Here is a 21,033-nt window from a genome sequence, read left to right as displayed (position 1 = left end):
AATCCTGTGTCTCCCATGAGCTTGCAGACCTTGGTCAAATCCTTCAGCCTCCCAGGGTCACCCTTGCTTCCCGTGCCCCATGTCCAAAGACGAGCCCTGAGGTGCCTTCTACTCTGAACCTCTGAACTAAGCCACTTGCCAAAAAAAAGGCATTCACCTGCTCGAACATTGACTTCCTGAGGTGAGTGAGGATGGTGTGAGCACCTACAGCCCATCCTACTCAGGACGTGTCTCCAGGAGGAGGTGACTCCAGAAGGAGGTGACCCTCTTCTAACTCACTGCTCGGAGGTATCTGGACACCTACTTGAGCAACACTCAGTGTTTAAGGGTAGAGCGGGGACAGGAACACACACTACGTTCTCTGTGCCTCAGAAATGAAGAGGTTTTTTTGTTTGTTTGTTTGTTTGTTTTAAGGGGCCGAAATGCCCAATAAGCTAGAACAATGAAGCACTCTGAAGTTGAAAAATGCTTTGCTCAATGTTAATAATATTTTGGCAGTGACAGTTTTGAAGATCTATCACAGCTATTCTTTTCAGAAAAAGTAATAGCTCCTTTGAGGAAAAATTATATTCTCAACATTAGAAGGCTTTGATAAAATAAATCCTGATTAAAGAAGCTACATTTCAATGTAATCACATATTCTGTGTCTATGAATATGCGAGGCACGGGGCTTGGCACTGACAGGGGACGGAGAAATAAAGAGTAATAGAATGTAATGGTGGTAAACACTGAATAAACAGTAGCTATTTGTGTGTGTGTGTGTGTGTGTATACACGCGCGTGTGCAGGGAGCAGCTTATTGAGAGGCGGAGCTAGAAGCTAGAAGGGGGAGGGGCTTGTCCTACTGGGAATGAGAACTGAGAAGGTAGAACCCTGCTTAAGAGAACAGTAGGAAGAAGTCAGAAAGTAGACGAGCAAAGAGCGAGGGCACCAGGGTAACCTTTCCTAAATCTCTTCTAGCTTGGATTAGGATCTGTTCTAGAGCATGAGGACGAATGGAGGCCATGGAGAAGGGAAGCACACAGACCCAGCTCTGCAAAAGGCAAGGAAGGAAAGCTGCTGGGAGTTGGGGAGACCCTGACAGAGGCAGGACTGGCAATCACCAGACTGTCCCTGAATCTAAGTAGAATTATCAAAATTCATACTCTTGTAATGCAACTCCCTGGCCCTGATGCCAACTGAGAGTCGAAGTATTTTGTATTGTTATTGCTATTATTAGAAGTCCCATGGAGTATCCTACATACATATATGTGCCGCCTAGGCAGGATGTGCTATTGACATGGAAGATGTTAAGCCCTCTTAGATGATAAAGGTGAAATTTTTTTCCCCACTAAGAAGCAAAAATAGTTACTTACGCTTCTGAAAATTTCAAATCAATAGTTAAATCATGACAGTGCAGAAATGCCTGAGAGCACAGTTAAAAGTGTATTAGGCATCCAGTCATTCCTAATTCTGTCGGTAGCTTTTTAGAAGGAGGGACACAGTATAAAGTTTCACATACTCCATATTTACACATATGGGGTACTTTCAAAGAAGAAGAAAAATAAAATTATAGTAAATGATGAAATTAGATCCCTATCTCAAACAACATATACACAAAAATAAAATTCATATTAAGTAAAGATTGGCAAAAACCACATTTTTAAATGCTGAGTGGAAAATATAGGTTAATATCTTTTAGCTCTTCAGGCAAAGAAATATTTTCTTAAATGGGTATAAAATGTAATAACTAGAGAAGTAAAGTTTGCAAAACATAATAAGAATGTCCATTCATCCAAAGACCCCTCAAAGTGACAATTTACAAACTTGGAGAAAATACTTGCAATTCACACAACAGACAGATGGTTAGTATCAAAAAGAAACAAAGGATTCTTACCAACCAACAAGAACACACACACATACACACACAGGAGCAAGGGATAGAAAGACAGTATTTCATAGAAAAGACACACACAGCTAATAAACACATGAAGAGGAGCTCAGTGTCATTAGAGAACCACAAAGTACAGAAACCACCATGAGACACCTTTTTACACCCATTTAGTTAGGAAAAATTAAAACCTCTGACACTACAAAACCTTGAAGATGATATGAATTCACAAAACCAATTATGCATCACATGTGGGAGGACTTATTAGCGCAAAACCACTTTGCGAAAGAGGCTGGCGTGACCTCCTATAAGTGATCCATTACATATCCTATGTTCCAGCAATTCCACTCAGAGGTGGATACCTAAAACAATTTCTAATACATATACAACAGAAGACATAACACAGATGTGTATCAGTCCCTGTCCACGGGGGTGTAGATGAATGGAATTTTATATAGCAGCCCAAAAGAATGAACTCAAACAATATGGATGCATCTCATGAAAAAAGGAAGCACCAGAGAACTACATGCACGACACCATAACAGCATTCACACATGCTGCTGTTCTTATAAATTGAAAATAATTAGAGCAAAACTAAATGCTTCTACAAAAACATTTAAATATTAAAACTTTATAAAAAGGAAAACAAACGACTGATCAACTCAAGATTCAGAGTGATTGTCACCCCTAGATGACAATCACTAGTTATGGGGCTGAACTTCTGGTTTTGATGTTGGTTTCACCAGTGATTATTACATTATTAAAATAGCTAAGTAAATATATAAAAGCAGGATATGGACAAAATGAAAGAGCGTCACCAACCACGCATTATGACCATTCCAATTCTGTACACATGAGTTCCTTTAATAAAATGGAGAAATGCCCTTTGACAACAGACTTGGGTAAAATATCAAACTGAAGTCATTTTAGTCCAAACAATGACAAGCTGCACCCACTGACCTGACTGAGACTATTTATAGAAGGTTCTTTATTTGTTCTGACATTACTCATAAAAGAGAAACTGAAGACATCTTAAGGACCCATCACTAGAGGAATGGTTTAAAACATGAGGCTATGTTCACATGCTTTCATTAATTCATCTTATCAACACCTTGAGTAAGTGCCCATGATTTGTCAGACCCTGTGAGATACAATGATGAGCTAGACTGATTCAGGCCCCGCTCCCATGAGGTTAACGCTGATGGGGAAGACAGGCAGTAATCAGAAGACCACACATGTAAATGCACACTGAAAACAGAGGCAGGGTGTCAAGGGAAGGAGCACACAGTTATGAAAGAGGAAAAGGGAGAGAGACTAGCAGCATTTAGTGAGGCTTCCAGAGGACAGGGGGCATTTCACAGAGGCCTGAAACAAAAACCTGGGGGTAGTTACCCAGGCCAAAGGGAAGCAGGAGAAAGAGCCATCCAGGCCCAAAGAAGAGAGGTGGGCCCTGCAGCAGAAAGAGCTCACTCGGGCTGTCAGGGACATGAAAGACCAAGGTGGCCAGGCCCAGAGCAAGACGGACAGTGGAGTGAGATGGGGCTGGAAAGGCAGGCGAGCGACAGATCATGGACCAAAGAGCAATGGAGAGAAGGGATTGAAGGAGGAAGGCAACTACATCAGATCTGCATAGGAAAACGATCACCTGCCACCAGGTGGAGAAGGGAGGTTATGGGGACAAAAGTGAGGGCTCAGTTTGGCACAATCACTTTGGTTCAGCATGCAGCACAGTCAGGAGTGCATGGACAAGCAGTGGGAGGTGACCTCAGCAGCGCAGACAAGGGGCAGAGGCAGCTGGCCTAGGGGTGGCGGCCGTGGGGCTGCAGAGAGGGTGCTGGATTTGACAGGTCTCTAGATGGTAAAATGAAGAACCCTTGGAGGTAGAAGGGGTGTGGACAGAGAGGGAGAGGGAGGCACCTCGGATGACTTGCAAATGTCTGGCTTATAGAAACAGATGGAACACTGGAAGCTGAGCAGAGTGGGAAGGGGGCATGATGAGCTCCATTTTGCAAATGGCTGAGCTTAAGGTGGCCTGGGACATCCAAATGCGGATGCCAAGTAAACAGTAGGTGAGTGAGTTTGGAGGGAGTCTGACCTGGAGATACAAGTTTAGGAGACACACTGTGAAACTGTTAAAATGAATGAGGCAAATCCATACATATTGACATGAAAGGCTGTCTATGATCTACTGGTAAATATACTTGGAATAAAGCAAGTTATAGAACAGTATGTATAATATAATCACTTTTTTCAAAAGGCATATAGAAAAATACTGAATCATCTGGTGTGCAAGAGAAATACACACACTTGCACATAGAACACACACACATACACACACACACACCGGTCTAGAAAGAATATACCAGATTATTAACCTGCCCCTGTGACTGATGCTTTGGGTTGGGAGAGATGAGTGAAGAACTCTCACCTTTTGTCTATAAACTTTTGCACCACTGGATCCTATTTCTTATAATGAGCACTTCATGACTCCAGCTGCCCCTTCACTCCATCCCTCTGGCCTTCCCCAACTCCTACCTCATCCTGAATCCCCACGCAGAGGCAGATGTTGGCAACAGGATGAGAGAAAAGGAAAGGTGATGCCAATTTTGCATGCTATTTGATAGTAAAAAAGGAGGAACTTGGTGTTGACTTTTAAGCTGTATCAAAATAGCTGTGTCAGAATGTTCACTGGTAACTGCCATTCCTTCTCCTTGAGTGTTAACAATCGAGTTGGCTAAACAGTAAGTCAACTAAGATGACTGCAGAGCACAGAAGTTTGGGGGCACTGGCTTGCACTCTCCTACTGGTCGCCCATTGGGATCCGAGGATTCAAAAGTCTCATGTAATACCCACCAATCCCCCACACTGATCTAGGAACGTTGAAGACCCCCCGCCCATTGTGGAAAACAGTGTACCAAGAACTTGGCCTAATGAACATACACAAACCAAAGGAAATTAACATAAACGGAACGATGAGGTGGCTTTATTTAGCAACCTGCATAGATTATCCTGGATTTTTCTTGTTACTGAGCATAATCACCCAGCACAGTCCCAGTCCACACTCGGCACATATTTGCACAACTGTTTCTGAAATGTCCAGACCTCTATTTGACCAAGCATATCATTACCCCAGAACAAAAATGGTGGACCGCGAAGGCAGAAGCATCCTGATGTCAGAAAGCCAGCCAAGGAACAGGATATCTATCCCCATGTGAATTTCCCTCTTCCATTCCCAGGCCTATGACTCACAGCCTGAGGGAATCAAATGAGATCTTAAAGTTGCCTTGCCTTGAAGCTGAACAATGTATCACCTAGCCACCCTTACTTAGTAAGTGTATCTTCGACAGAGAGATATATGATAACTAATCTATGCAAATCATACCAGGAGGGCAGACGCAGGTGAAATTGCTCCCATCTTGCTTCTCATTTGCGTCCACACAACCGGCGTTGTTCTGACAGGGCTTCCGCTGGCAGGCATCAAATTCTTCACAGAAAGTACCCACATACGGATCCTCACAGGTACAGGAAAACGTTGCCTAAAACACAAACATACCATCTGTGTTGCATGAGTCCTCTAAAATGTATGCTCAGGCTGTGAATCTCAAAGTTCCAAAGCACCGCTCCCAATACCGAATGCTTGAATCGCATCATTTATATTTTGATCTGATTAAAGTCATAGCTTTGAGAGAAATGGTGTGCATTTCCTTACACTTTAATTTTCAAACATTTATTTTTCTCATTCTTTCTTTGATATTTATCCCAGCCATCTTTCCTTTTTGCTAAAATAAAAAGTGGAAAAGACAACTATGTTTTACACAAAAATGAAGTTTTGCTGGCCTGACATGGAAATGACCATTTTGCTAGAGCAGATATATTGTGCTCCAGCCATTAAATGAGATGTCACACCAACTAAGATCCTGCAGCATAGATAGCACTCGTCCAATGTCCTGCTCTGACCACCTTCCAGAGCATCGAGAGAATTTACTGAATCCCCCTGTAAATTAGCCTCGATGTCAATGTACAGCTATGCAGACGAACTGAGTGCAAGGGAAAATAAAGAGTGTAATTCTAGTAAGCATCCTGTTTGGCTTATGGTATTCCTGTAATCTTAGTGAAAGACCATAACTCAGTCCCAGAGCACTGCATTTGGTTGGAAGCTTCTTCATTCCTGAGATAGTTGTAAAATCCAAATAAAACTGAGCCTTCCTGCTCTCTTCACTCCTTAATCCCTGAGGGTGGTGACCATCTAAAAACAAACAACAACAACAACAAAAACACACCAAAAAAACACTAATCTGGTCCCAAACCCTGTGTGAAGCAATGTAGGTTGTTACTGCAGATCTTCATGAAGAGGGGTATGGAGGAAGCAAAGGAGAATGGCATAAACAAAACTTAATACTTAAAACACTTGATTATCTTGGGTTTTCCAGATAAAACAAAATCCCCCAAAATTGTATATCAATTGCAAATAATGATAACATCCCCCCCCCCCCCCCTCCTCCAGCCCTCATGTTTGCTTTGCTGGCTCTTCTAGAGTAAGCTTGATTTCAAAGGGAGATCTGTAGAATTTATCACTAAGGAGAAAGCTGGAATGAGGACTGAATTTTATCAAATGCCATTTTAGCTTCTTGAAAAACAATAATCTATTTCTTTTTGTCTTTGACCTAGCAATATGTGAATGTTTAGATGCCCTAGTCCTCACTCAACCTTGTATTCTTGGAAGGAACACCCACAGAGGCATTATGCAAAATTGTATTATGGACGCATTCTATTTGTAGCCATACTTCTAGTGCTTTCCATCTAACTTGCCCCATCCCCACCAGACCCCTTTTCTAAGAAAAACTGTCCCTTGCACAATTAGATCATAGCTTATACTCTAACAGGATGCCCCCAAAGTGACTAAACCAGGAGTGGATGGACCCATGACCTTAGCAACCAAGCAAGAGACCCGTCAAATGTGGGGCGCCTGGGTGGCTCAGTCGGTTAGGCGACTGCCTTCGGCTCAGGTCATGATCCTGGAGTCCCGGGATCGAGTCCCGCATCAGGCTCCCTGCTTGGCAGGGAGTCTGCTCCTCCCTCTGGCCCTCCCCCCTCTCATGTGCTCTCTGTCTCTCTCATTCTCTCTGTCTCAAATAAATAAATAAAATCTTTAAAAAAAAAAAAAAAAGAGACCCGTCAAATGTGACATTTAGCTTGACCAAACTGCCAGGTTTTGTGTAGGTATGTTTTTGTTGAGGGAACAGGAGAAATCCTTGTAATCTGCATAATCAATTCTTAAGTTTAAGAACACATTCTTAGAAACCAGAACAAGTGGAATAAAAGCAATGGCTTTTCTTCTTAAGAGTTAAATTTTCTGCCTTCTCTTTCCATCCTTTCTCACACGTCTTTTTGGCAAATGGAAATGCGCTCTGCCTGCTAGCAATTCTTGACTCCCTATGTGCTTTTTCAGGATAACGTGAGGTGGTTTTTTTCCTTTTGTTTGTGTTTGCAGGACTTTGTAGTTCAAAGCTGGGAGAAGCCGCATCAAGGCTGTTAGAAAGGCAGCTTTTTAAATAGGAAACTCTTCCTCTAGAACTATATTCTAAGGAAAATCTCATCCTTGCCCAACGTGCAACAGAGTACACCTTTGATATTTGCAGGGACTTGTCTGGAGCCCTTTGTGCATCTGCAGATCTGTGACTGCCTTTGAAATGTAAACACTGTGTGGGCAAAATGGGCCTCAGCATCATAATAAATTACTATGTGTCATTATTTTTGGCAGTTGTCCTCTGAAATTTACTTGGTTTGCATCCAGCAGTTCCATATTGCAGATCAATTTCTTTGGCTATTTGGGGGATGCATTTTGCATACAATTCATCTGTTATGTTCCATGGAAAATATGTTGCTTGTGGAAATAAATTATTAAAAACACCAAATCAAATATCTTCAAGTTAGCTTTTATTAAATCTAAAGCTAAAACAGAAGCCACACATTTTGTTTTGCTTTGTTTTAAGCCAGAACATTGAAAGAAACTTTAAGAAACTGTTGAAACAATTGTTTTTGACCAAGCAAAACATGGAATTGATTCTTAAACTTTGATTGATTGATAAGGAAGATTCACAAGTGTTTACATACACATGACCATAAAATCTACTTAAGTTTTTATGTATTCTGTATCATATGGTCCATAAAGTTAGATTTCTTCCTGTCTATTTTCTAAGAACAATGAGCTTTCCTACACTATTAAGAGGTTTGTTTTAATATTAAGCTTCAAGACTTGATTTGTAAGAAGCCATGAATATTTACTAGGAAACTATCTTGTTAGCATCTTTTTTTTTAAGATTTTATTTATTTGACAGAGAGAGACACAGCAAGAGAGGGAACGCAAGCAGGGAGAGTGGGAGAGGGAGAGGGAGAAGCAGGCTTCCCGGCGAGCAGAGAGCCCGATTTGGGGCTCGATCCCAGGACCCTGGGATCATGACCTGAGCCAAAGGCAGATGCTTAACGACTGAGCCACACAGGTGCCCCTGTTGTTAGCATCTTTGTTGTGGAAAACTGTGATCACTGAAAGTTGTAAACGTTATACCAACCTTAAGAAGTTTAACCCACTATGGCCGCACTAATCTAGGTCCAATTGACTTAACGAGCATAAAAGCCAAAATGGACTTACTTAAAATTAGTAGCTTAGTGGGGCAGGGTGCCTGGGTGGCTCAGCTGGTTGAGTGTCTGACTCTTGGTTTTGGCTTAGGTCATGATCACAGGGTCTAGAGATCAAGCCCCACATCAGGCTCCCCGCTCAGCACACAGTTGGCTCTGCCCCTCTCCCCCCATCCAATGCTTGTGCGCTCTCTCTCTCTCTTTAAAATAAATAAATCTTAAAAGTAGCTACTAATTTTCCTTGCTATTTCCTTGCAAAGCTATTTCCTTGCAAAATTATGTATATTTACATGTAAAAGTATTTTTTTTAGGAAAATGAAAAGTGACCCTCAGAGATTAATCTTAAAACCCAATGCAGAATCTCAATTTTCCCCAACAGCTTGATGTCCAATATTCCATTTGTACATTAATGGAACTTTCTCGGTGATGGGAAGCTCACTTTGAAAAGCTGCAGGTTTAAAAAGTTTCAGTCACACCTGCATTCGTATGACATCCATATGACAAATACTGACTGAGCACCTACTATGTGCCAGGCACTGTTCTAGGACCTGGAAACACAAGAATGAACAAGACTGGCTCTTAGAAATGATAAACTAGTGCTGGCTGATGATAAATAAAATGAACAGGTAAATAATGTAGTAAATGAGATGATAAATGCCATGGGGAACAATAAAGTCGGGAAGGGGAAGAGAGGGACCCTATAAGAATCAAGCCCATTAAACCTCCTATTGTGTTTACCGTTAGGATGCTGGAGAGAACATTCTATGCCACACATTATTTTGTGCCTCCTTTATAAAGTCCTCCCCAAGAAAAGTCACTCATTTAAGTGCCAGTAAAAGTTTTGTTAGTCATGAGAGCTGATGTCTTCTCCTCATGAACAATGCAGATGGGACTGCCCTTTTTTTTCCTCCTTTTTGATTTGGTTGCGACATGCTCAGAGTCTACAGGAAGTTCAGCTTTAACAGCTATCTCGAGCTCTGTGATCTCTATGTGTCCTCTTCCTAACTTGGATGTTGCATTCTAATTTATGTCTTCTCTGACTGGGACTTATGTTTTTGTACTTTTTAATATTTCAATACTTTATGAAATATGGAGTCAGATGTGTGATAAGTAAGTCCAAATTCCCCAGCATGGCACACAAGGCCCTTGACAATCTGGCCCATCTCACTTTTTCTGTTTCATTCTCTGCACCTGTCACTTCTCAGTAAAGCCTAATCGTCACGAACAAATCATCCCACAGAGACGCGTTTTCTGAGGAGCTTTATTTCTCTCTTTCAGGGTCAGAATTCATCCATTCTATCTTACTCTCTCCCTTAAACAAAGTATACAGAAAATACATTTATCTCTTGTTGGTGTCCCTGTGACATCAGTAAGAACATAAAAGCCCCAGCTGACTAGACACTGAATCTCATTGTTTATAGAGCTTGCTGACATTGAATTATCTCATTAATCTTCACCACATCTGTCAGGTGGCTGTTATCCCATCCATTATAGGAATTGAGAATAGACTCAACAGGGAGGTCAGATACATTTTGGAAGGTGTCCCAGCCAGCAAGTATAAGGTCAAGGCTTAAATCTGTATCATCGATTCCAAACCTTTCCCACGCATAGCTGAATATTGTCCTATCATCACTGCATTGGTCTGTGTACCAGAGATGCACGCGGGGGCGCCCTTCACCCTGACTCTAAAATAACCCCAACAACTGTGGTATTTTGGTTCTTGCTCCAGATCATGTGGTTTGTCTACCTCCGCTTTTAAGGTCTGGCTGCCTTCCTTATCGGCATCACTGACTATCCTTTTGGTTCATTGATTCTAATTTCTTTTAGTCTTAAGAATAATACCAAATTTATTCAAATACGGTTTCAAAATAGAGTAAAAATATCCTTCCTGAGAGTTGAAAGTATCTCTTGTACATAAAGTGCCTAATCACTCATGAACAGACTTGAAAACCTTGATTGGACGATTTTTCACCAGGACTGGAGGTCCTTGACGTTTGGGACTTCAGTTACTCATACATAATAGATGCTCGACTGTTCATTGAATTAAGCTGACTTCATAAGGGGCTGCTTGAAGACAACCTTCAAGGAGAGTCCTGTGAAGGTAAGGGGTCCTCTTCCCCTATTTCCTTGTCTATCTCTGAGGATCTTGTGTTTTGCTAAGACAGCTTCATAGTGACTCACACATTCTTCATCCACACATTCTTACTAAAGGGGATACTGGAACAGAATTTGGAGGGCAATTCCCAAGCCAGAAGGTGAGTAACGGGCCCCTAAACCTCTAAAATGGAAAGATTATCTGAGCCTCTCCTGGCTAAAGGACTCTCCGGGCCAATTTCCATTTCCACCAGGGGCCAGCCTGCTTCCAAACAATGTCTGGGCTATTCGTAGTTCAATGTATGAACATCTGCAAGATCAAAACTCTAGCTAATGAATCGATAATTGTTGGAGACAGGTGACATAGACATGGTGGTTTGCCAAATTACTCTCACTTGGATATGTGCTTGAAATTTTCCACAATACGAAATTATGTGGCTTTTATTTTAAGCATCTGGCTAAGTCCCAAGAAAGGAAAGTGAAAACTTCGGAAAATGAGACTCACACTCCGCATGTGGGTCCAACTCCTCCCTGTGGGATCCGCTTAGCACCTTTCCTGCAGCGATGTTGTAGAGAACCTTGTGAGCGCATCACTGAGCCTCCCCCGGTGTAAAGTCCCACTCCAGAAACTTCTTTCATCTCCAAGTGCCAGGAAAAGCTCTGCTTGCCCAACAGAACTGACTGCTTGCTTTCTCAGGTGGGCAAAAAGAATCACGTAACTGAGCATAGTTCCCTCTAAACAGCAGAGTCTTCTTGAAGCTCAGCCATCTCTGTGCCAGGGGAAGGCTTGGCTGCCTCTCAGCTTCCCCAGCATGCCAAGGTCACGAGCAGGACACACCCAGCCCAGGCCTCTGCGAGGAGAACAATTCCTGCTTACAGAGCCTATGGGTAAATATTCAGAAGACTTCTCTAAACGAGTTCTCTAGATACCTGCAGGTTCAAGACGTAGAGTCTTGTTTCCCAGCAATAGAAAGCTCTGTCGTCTTTCTGCTCTTAGTTAATTAAGGAGAGCTCCAAGTGCATGTTCATGAAGATGATTCCCTGAGTAGGGGCTTTCTGCAGACCCTTTTGCTGAGAGCTTACATTGTCTTAAGCAGACTTCCAAAAGAGAATGCAGTGAGTCCCCACTGTCTCATGTAACAATGCAGGATCACTCAGATTCCAGCCTGAGCTGTCCCATCACCCCAAAATGCACTGACCCTGAATCCGTAGAGATGGGAGCCCACAGAAGCCCCATCCTGGCAAGGACCTCAGCCAAGGACCTATTATTCCAGCTCCTAGGAACCCAGCCGGGTGGTCGTCTGGGTCTGAAATCACATAGCTGATGTTAGGAGTAGGTAGTCAGGGCCAGGGTCCCCAACAAGAAAATATGGAGTCAGGACAGCTAAGATAAAACAGCACTAACATCTTGTTTTGCAGCTTAGACAGGACCACACTGACATTCTGCTTTGCAGCCTTTGCAGAAATGACTTCTGCAAAACGTCCTAAAATAAGACAACTTGGGGCGCCTGCATGGCTCAGTTGTTAAGCGCCTGCCTTCAGCTCAGGTCATGATCCCAGGGTCCTGGGATCCATCCCACATTGGGCTCCCTGCTCAGCAGGAGGCTTGCTTCTCCCTCTCCCACTCCCCCTGCTTGTGTTCCCTCTCTCGCCGTGTCTCTGTCAAATAAATAAATAAAATCTTTAAAAAATAAAAAATAAAATAAGACAATTAACCACAAAGCATTTGTCAATATCACGGGAAAGGGGCAATTAAAACCCAAGCCCCCAGATGGCCAAAAAGGATCATCAGCACAGAGACATTAACCTAATAGGTAGACAGATACATGCCCAAAGCCCTGATTGGCACGATTCAGCACACCCTGACTGCTGAAGATAGTTCTGCTCATAAAACCCCCTAAACTTAGAAACTCCAGGGGCAACCCACTCAGGGCTCCCTCTTTCTCCAGGAGCTTTATACTCTTGCTAGACTTCAGACTTTGCTTTGCTGGCCCCACTCTTCGTCTGGTATACTCTTCATTCTTCGAAGCAGCATGACCAAGAACCACAGGCACTAAGGGGACAAAAATCCTGTAACACTGACAGACACTAAAACCTAGATAAAAAGGAGTCATCAGAGCACACATTTTCTTTTCTTTTTTAGATGAGTTCTTTTTTTTTATTATGTTATGTTAATCACCATACATTACATCATTAGTTCTAGATGAAGTGTTCCATGATTCATTGTTTGCGTGTAACACCCAGTGCTCCATGCAGAACGTGCCCTCCTCAATACCCATCACCAGGCTAACCCATCCCCCCACCCCCTCCCCTCTAGAACCCTCAGTTTGTACATTTTCATTTGATTCAGCACAGGTGAGCTATAACGAATGGGCCAGAAGACCAATCTAGCGTGGTCTTTTAGGCAGGTAGAAGTTAGCCTTTTACTAAAATCCCAGATTTGGTATTTCAAGAGACAGAAACGATTATTTGGATATAAAATTTAAGAGACTATCTGAGAATTCTTGTTATGATGTGAAAGTCCGTACACATGCCTCTTCCTGGGCCCAGGCCACACAGGGACCCCTGGAGCCCACCCAGAGAGACGAAGTTTTGCCCCCTGCTGGGAACACAGTAAATTACCTCAAAGGAAAATTCACTCTGAATTACATTTTTTAAATTCTTGTCTGTCAGCCGAGTCATTCACTACACATGTAATTTAAACAACATGTTCGCATTGCTTATGGCTTATAATCTTAGTCCCCATTAACCTTAAACACACTATCCCTCTTCTGTTTGGATTCATTAATTGCAAATATAACAGCTTATAAAAAAAAGTAAGCTTAGACAACATGCAGATCATCTAAATATGAAATTCAAAACTTGACATTCAGGAATTCCTAGAATTCATTTCTTTGGCTTAAATGTTAAATTCTGAAAAATAGGAACAATAATAAATGAGCCTTGCTCTTTCCTTCCAAAGGACACTGAAGTTTACTTTATTACTCAAGGGGAAGAAAGTAAATGTCTTTCAGGAAATTTTGTAAAAGGCTTTCTCTCTCAAAGTGGATATATGGATTTGCAGAATGGAGACATTCAAAAGCAGCTTCTAGCCATATCCTGGCAACTTCTGTGTTCTCAGCACGCTGAGCACAGCCATAATTAGGCATAAGATTTCCATGTAATCAGCCTGGATCTTCAGTTCACCAGTATCTGTGTATTTATTTGATGAAAAGTGCTAATCCATTAGCAAAAGTAAAGTTTGACTTTAAAAAAAAATGAATGTCACTGAAAATTCATCTTTTATTGAATTTCCCTATAAAAAAACCAGCCTGATCCCACAAGTAAATGACATACCATTCTAATTTCTTATTTTAAAATTCCATTTAATCTTCTAGTTATTTCCTTTGCTACATGAAAAGAAAATGGTAAAGAAAAAGCTTTAATAAAATGGACACTTTGATGTATAAATTATTGATGAGAAGGACTCACTGAAGAATAAAGACCTTTCCTACCATCTTCTTCAAATTACCTCAGATGGAGAACCCACTTTGAGTTACATTTTTTTTAAGATTTTATTTATTTATTTGAGAGAGAGAGAGCACGAGTGGGGAGGAGAGGGAGAAGCTACCTCAGCAGGGAGCCCACGGGGCTCGATCCCAGGACCGGGGATCATGACTTGAGCCGAAGGCAGATGCTTCACCAAATGAACCACCCAGGCGTTCCTTGAGTTACATTTTTAAGTGTAAAGCAAAGATGATAAACCAGTGGTAACTTCTTCTAAAGATGGGAAACCGATGGGGACAGGGCAGGGTACCCAACCATCATTTATTGAAAAAAGGTCCCACCATATGCCAAGCACCATTCTGAAGATCCACTTAATCTTCCCAACAGTCTTGCAAGATCAGAATGATTTTTCTATTTCACCAATGAGGAAACAGTTCAGAGACTTTAAGTAACTTGCTCAAGGTCACACAGCTAGTCAGAAGCAGTGGGAGGCGGATTTAGTCTCATTGCAAAGACATCTCTTACAAATTAAGATATTCAGAAATGCAAGGAATTGAGTCACAAAGTATGAACAGTGCAGTTCAAACACCATCCTGAGAAGGGGGATGATAGAAGCATTTATGCACTGAGTGAGAATTTGAAGGGAGATGGCTTCCAAAGGCCTCTTGAAATCTTAGATCTGATGCACCTCGGTTTCAGTCCCATGGAAGCCACAAATCCCCCCAGCCCTCCCCTCCTGCAAGTGACTGCATGCCTCCCTGGGGTGCTAACAACCACCTCATGGGTTTCCTTCCCACTCTCACTGCGTCCATGTGCTAGGGCTGCCAAAACAGAGGACCATAGACTGGGTGGCTCAAATAACAGAAATCTACTATCTCACACTTCTAAAAACGGGGAAAATCAAAACTCAGGTGTCAGCAGGTTTGGTTTCTTTGGAGGCCTCTCTCCCTGGCTCATAGATGGCTACCTCCTCCCTGTGTCTCCACAAACATCTTCCTTTGTGAATGTCTGTGTCCTACTCTCTTCTTCTTGTAAGGACGCCAATCATGTTGGATGAGGGCCCCACCCATATGACCCATATGACTTTGTCTCACCTTGATTGTCTTTTTTTTTAGAATTTATTTGTCTGTTTGTTTGTTTGTTTACTTAGAGAGAGAGCGACAGCATGGGGGGGAGGGGCAGAGAGAGAGAATCTCAAGCAGACTCTGCACTGAGCACACAGCCCAATGCGGCGCTCGATCTCATAACCCTGATATCACGACCTGAGCCGAAATCAAGAGTCGGTTGCTTAACCAGCTGAGCTACCCAGGTGCCCCTTAATTGTCTCTTTAAAGGCCCAATTTCCCAATACAGTCATATTCTCAGGTACTAGGGTTGAGGACTTCAACATGTGTGTTTTGCAGGGATACAATTCAGCCCAGAACAGACATGCACCCTCTCTGGCTTATTCCTCCAACTATTTTCAGAGCAATCTTCCTCAAATGCTGCTTTTAGTCCTTCACAAATATTTGATGCTTACGTACTGAAGTCATTATCCTACAGAATACAAAATACTTATTGAACAATAGCCACCTGGAGAGTTTGGAAATGCACATACAGAGACATTTAAGGCATAGTTCATGTGTTCAGGAATTGACAAGCTAGTTAGAGAAATAGATCTATGTCACGGTCATTATCACTATCATCTTCATCATATACCTTTATTGAGCACTCAATACACGCTGTTAGAAGGGCTTTGCAAAATGCAGTTATCCTCATTGTTTATTGTTATCCCAGGGTTATATTTGAGGAAACTGAGGCACAGAGAGGATGAGTCAACTGACCAAGGTCTGCTGGCTAATAAGCTGAAGAGTTGAAATCTGAGCCCAGGTAATCTGATTCTAGGATCTGCCCTCTATTAAAAGAAACTACATTACAAGTAAACCATGGTGCTCAGATAGATGGGGAGACCACACAGGAGCTGCCTGCACCTGGCCCACGTTAAAGGTACAAAACCCACTCCCTTAGAGAGAACCCCCGGCTCCCTGCCCTGTTTCAAACACTCTGGTTGCTCTGGGTCTCTCCTTAGGTCAGTCCTGGAGTGGCAGCTTTTGTCCTTTTAGGGATGAGCCATTGAGGACTCAAGACCCTTGTCACCATTTGATACCCAAAATCTGGAGATGGGGAGACAGTCCACCTACTGTGTGATGTCCACCTTAATGACAGGTGTCCTGCCAGATGCACTCGGGTGTGTGGTTCTCCTTTCTTCTCTCCTTCCCCTTCCCTGTTTCCCTGTTTCTCCTCATGCCCTTTGGACTCCTCACATAGGTGGTCGATTACATTCATGGGCCATGGCTAACCAAAGTGTGTGTGCCCCACTTCCAATCTTTAGCATCTGAGGGTCTCCCTGTGTACATGTACATCTAACCCGGCTTTATTTTCCCATCGGACCTATAATTCTTCTTTGCCTGTCTTCCCATCTGTCTTCCTCTTCTATAGGTTGTTGTGTAGTTTATGTACTTTTGTAGATAGGCTCAAATCCAATCCAAGAGAGAAATGGGGGACAAAGAAGCAAAACACAGAAGAGCTGATCTAAGGGATCAGTTCAGCCTTCCTTATGGAAGGTAAAAGCAATTTATCAGCCCCTTGCTCTCCTATTGAAATAAGAATGTATCATAGGTAAAATAATAGGTATCATAACCTAAACTCTAAAAGTTTTGTCTTAATTATATAATCTCTGAGACCACAGAATTTGACTAAAAACATTTCCTCAGTATTCGGAGAGGAAAAAAAAAAAACTATCTTTTCATTTTATTGTCAAAGATTTTATTCAGAGTCCCTGATCTAATGAATGCATTTCTTACTTTATTGAATTTACATGGACACACACTGAAGTAAAACCAGCAAAGGTGGGAAGGCCCTAGCATTCATTTTAATTAAATCTTATCTCATTAAACATTTGCTGCTTTCATCATTTTAATACTGAACAAAAGGCAGGTTATATCTAATAAATGTGTTTCTCCAAGATAATTAGAAAAGAATCATTCTAATAATTTCCAGGAAAAGCTCAACAAAATATCTAACTTAGGGTGGCAAAAGAATTACTTAAGTTCACAGGCATGACGAATCTTGCTTGCTTTCAAACTATTTTTATTAATCTATAATATTCACATGAAAGGATCTCTTCTATGGTATAGTTTAATCCTCCAAGTCCGAGTAAGAAAGAAAAGTCTGCATACAGGTTTTGAATATAGGAACATGAACACTGCTCATATCTTCCTTTCAATTTTTTTTAGTCAATGTATCAGATTTTAACCATTTTGACACTGGTAGTTTCTTTTCTAATGCACATATGACTCTTAGGATAAGATACTGGATTTAGGTTCTTTCTTCGGTGAAAAAAAAAAAATGTCATACTTAAATCCCCAGAGCCTCAGTATCCCCAATGATGGGATAGGGTGATGAAATGTGCATGTCAGAGGACTGTGGGCTCTGGAAGTCCTTGGGCTAAGCATAGATCCATATAAGTGCTGGAAAAAAACATTAAGTTCTTGGGCGCCTGGGTGGCTCAGTCGGTTAAGCATCTACCTTCAGGTCAGGTCACAATCCCAGGGTTCTGGGATTGAGTCCCGCATCTGGCTCCCTGCTAGGTGGGGAGTCTGCTTCTCCCTCTACCCCTACCTCCTGCTTGTGAGCTCTCTCTCTCTCTCTCTAATAAATAAATAAAATCTTAAAAAAAAACCATTAAGTTCTCTTCCTCTTTCATGTGCATACTGCCGATACACCTTATCATGTGGCTGCCAAACACGACAGTCCTGTGTGGGAATCACTCTTCAACAATGTTTCCTAATTATAATTTTTAGATGCTCATGTTGGGAAGGGGAAAAAAAAAAAAAAAAAACAACTCTATTAGCTGGCCCAAATTCCTGTCTTCTCTGAGGGATGCATAAATGGGCTTTTGCTATGGAATACAGCTCCAAGTCATTTATGTCAACAGATGAGTGCTTCTAGAGCTTCTCAGGCTCCCCTAAAACAAAAGTAGTTTTGTGTATTTAGCATAACATCTGTCTCAGACGACTGGCTCAAATGACACCAGCCTCCCCTGTTTCTAAACTAGGGAAAAATGAAAACCAAACAACAGGGCTCAGATTTGCTAACAAATCTCACCTCCCCAAACCCAGCTCCTTGTTCTCATATCCAACACCTAGAATGATCTATGATTCTCTCTCCTACTAAAACCAACCCCTTAGAAAACGAAGTTGCTCCCGTTTTAATGACAGAGAAAACCTTAGTGTGATACCATTTTAGGGACATTTGCATTTAAATAGGAAATCAGGCCTTTATTACACAGGAATTAAGCTCAAATAACAGGTTTCCAAGCATCCCTCCAGGCTGGTGTGTCAAGAAAATTGGGAATGAAAGGACCTTCCTGGACATCCTTGAATCTTACACCAGGGCAGCAACCGCCCCCCCCCCCCCCCCCAGCCCACTGCCTTCCATCCAACAGCATGGGCAACTACAGTGAACCAATGGCAAGTTTCTTTTATTTTTTTTTAAGCATTTTTTAAAAAATCAAGAATTTTCGGTTCAGAAGTAAAGACCTTCCTAATAAAAATTTAAAAATAAATTTATCTCTTCTCACTAACACTGGCTGATAACCATGGTTTTTCTTATTTTTTAGAAGACCCTTTAACAAGGTTCTCTTTGGGGAACAAGTACATATTCATGAGTATTTCTGGCTAAAAGTGATATTTGTCAACAATTTTATTTTTTTAACTGCAAAATTAAAAATACACGTAGCTAAGCCGCACTTCAGAGCGACGGGTAAGAAGTAAGGCAAACAAACGGGCGCCTGGGTGGCTCAGTTGGTTAAGCGACTGCCTTCGGCTCAGGTCATGATCCTGGAGTCCCTGGATTGAGTCCTGCATTGGGCTCCCTTTTCGGCAGGGAGCCTGCTTCTCCCTCTGACCCTCCCCCCTCTCATGTGCTCTCTCTCTCTCATTCTCTCTGTCTCAAATAAATACATAAAATCTTAAAAAAAAAAAAAAAAAGAAGTAAGGCAAACAACCAACTGCCCGTTTATCTGTGGCCAACGCACCAACTCTTGTCATAGCACAGGTCTTAAAAATAAAACAAAACCAAAAAAAAAAAAAATGCTAGTGTATAGAGGACACGCTCGTGACTTGGATTCAGAAATTCTAGCATCCACTTTCTCCCAACAATTACCCTTTAAAATTGGAACTCTGAGAGGGAAATTAAACATGAGTCTGGCCCCAAACGATTTCCACTACAGTCAATTGAAGTCAGCCGTGCAGGCCAGAAGTGTTCCTGGGTAGTTCAAAAGAGGATGAGTGGAGGCGGAAACTTCCAAGGATAACAGGGTTGGAGGGCCAAGTGCAACAAGGACCACAGGAAGGAGGCTGGTGATGGAGGTACAATGCCATTTTTATTGGCGGGGGACCATAGATGCCATCTTTTATTTGTAAAGGACTTTACAAAACACTTCCACACAAATGATCTCATGTCAGATTCCACTAGGATGTTTGCCAGCACCTATCTGGAACCTGGGCTAAGCCCCAGTCTTGCACGTGCCTCGGCTCAGTGACGTGGCCACTGTCTGTGGCTTGGTGACACGAACACTGTCATCATTCCCATCGTTGGGATAAGGTCCATCTCCTTAATGGCCTCCCAGCTCCCTGTTAAAACCCCTGGCTTTCACGGGTGCTAATTGCACATTACTGTGATTATAAGGCTCTGGGGAATTAAGCAACTCTGTTTCAGTAAGTGCCAGAGTCGGACCTTGACCTCTGATCCGCCTCCATGTCCCCGGCTGCCACAGAGCCACGAAGGCTCATACTTCATCAGCCTGGTCTGGACCAACGTGGAAGTCCACACTGACCTTGTTTGGACCAAGTACAGGGACTGCTCTCCTCAAACACATGGGTATTTGCTGTCACCTTGAATTTGCTCTCCAGCTAGATGACAAAAACGATGCCTTCAGATGCTCCCTACTGATCGAAATGCAGCTGAATATGAGTGTCTTTGGAAGTACTATAACATTTTGAAATTTCAGCCCTTACTGAAATCATGTAATTCCCGAGAGTCTCTATATCCGCATCCAAAAATTTGGGTGAAGAAAATGTCCACGTCCCAGGGCCGTGGTCAGTGGAAGATCCTTTCTACCAGGATTCAGCAATGCAACTGATGTCTCCATCCTGTGAATTTCAACCAAGCTGCATTTAATGGAGTATATTTGATTAAACTGCAAAATGAATTGTTCTTTCGGTAGAAAACGGAAGTGTAATATTATACTAATCTAAACATGGAAGCCCATTCTTATTCCATTTGTATTTATTTTAGCAACCTGAAAGAGCCCTGTAGGCAAAAGTCATTTAATCTGGCAGCTATTTCTGATTTTACGTATCACAACATAATACCTTTTTTTAATCCCCCTAAATTTCCCATGTGTAAAGAAACCCCCAAAGTAGAGCAGCAAGCTTTGGTTGAAAAAAATCAGTGAAAATAATTCAAGCTTGGAGAGAAGTGATCGGATTCCAGGACTAGTTCCCACAGTCTGTGACCTTGGCCGGTGGGGCAGCCTCGCCCTTAACCCAATCCAAGTTCAAGCCAACCACGACCTTTGCCATTCATCTTGCTGAAGGCTCTCTTTCCGTTCCAGACACCTACAGACTTCCTCAGCACGTGGCCACATCATCACTTCAATGGGGTATTTTCATGATATATAAGTCGTTCTTTCCATATTTCAGTTTCTACTGAACTTTAATGTCCCCTGTGTTAATTTGCTTGATTTATACGACTTCATTCAACTCTCTGTCACTGACACCATTGGATGGTGATTACCTATGCTACTTTGCTTACCAGCTCTTAAATATATACCAGATTAAACCAAGACCAGATAATGACAAAGAAAAAGGACATAGGTAAAATGTGATGAAGAAAGCATGTAAA

The 21,033-nt window shown here is 42.1% G+C and overlaps 1 protein-coding gene across 1 annotated transcript in view; it reads right to left on the bottom strand.

Moving 5' to 3' along the window:
• DNER (delta/notch like EGF repeat containing) overlaps positions 1-21,033 on the bottom strand; it is a 171,572-nt gene that overhangs the window by 101,375 nt on the left and 49,164 nt on the right. The window contains exon 5 of the mRNA XM_035006941.1: positions 5,252-5,405. Coding sequence (XP_034862832.1) covers positions 5,252-5,405 — 154 coding nt within the window. The remainder of the gene's footprint in view (positions 1-5,251; positions 5,406-21,033) is intronic.

This window comes from Mirounga leonina, unplaced genomic scaffold, assembly GCF_011800145.1.
Source record: "Mirounga leonina isolate KUSES-001 unplaced genomic scaffold, KU_Mleo_1.0 Mir_151, whole genome shotgun sequence".
NCBI lineage: Eukaryota > Metazoa > Chordata > Mammalia > Carnivora > Phocidae > Mirounga > Mirounga leonina.
This window is presented reverse-complemented; position numbering and strand designations above follow the sequence as displayed.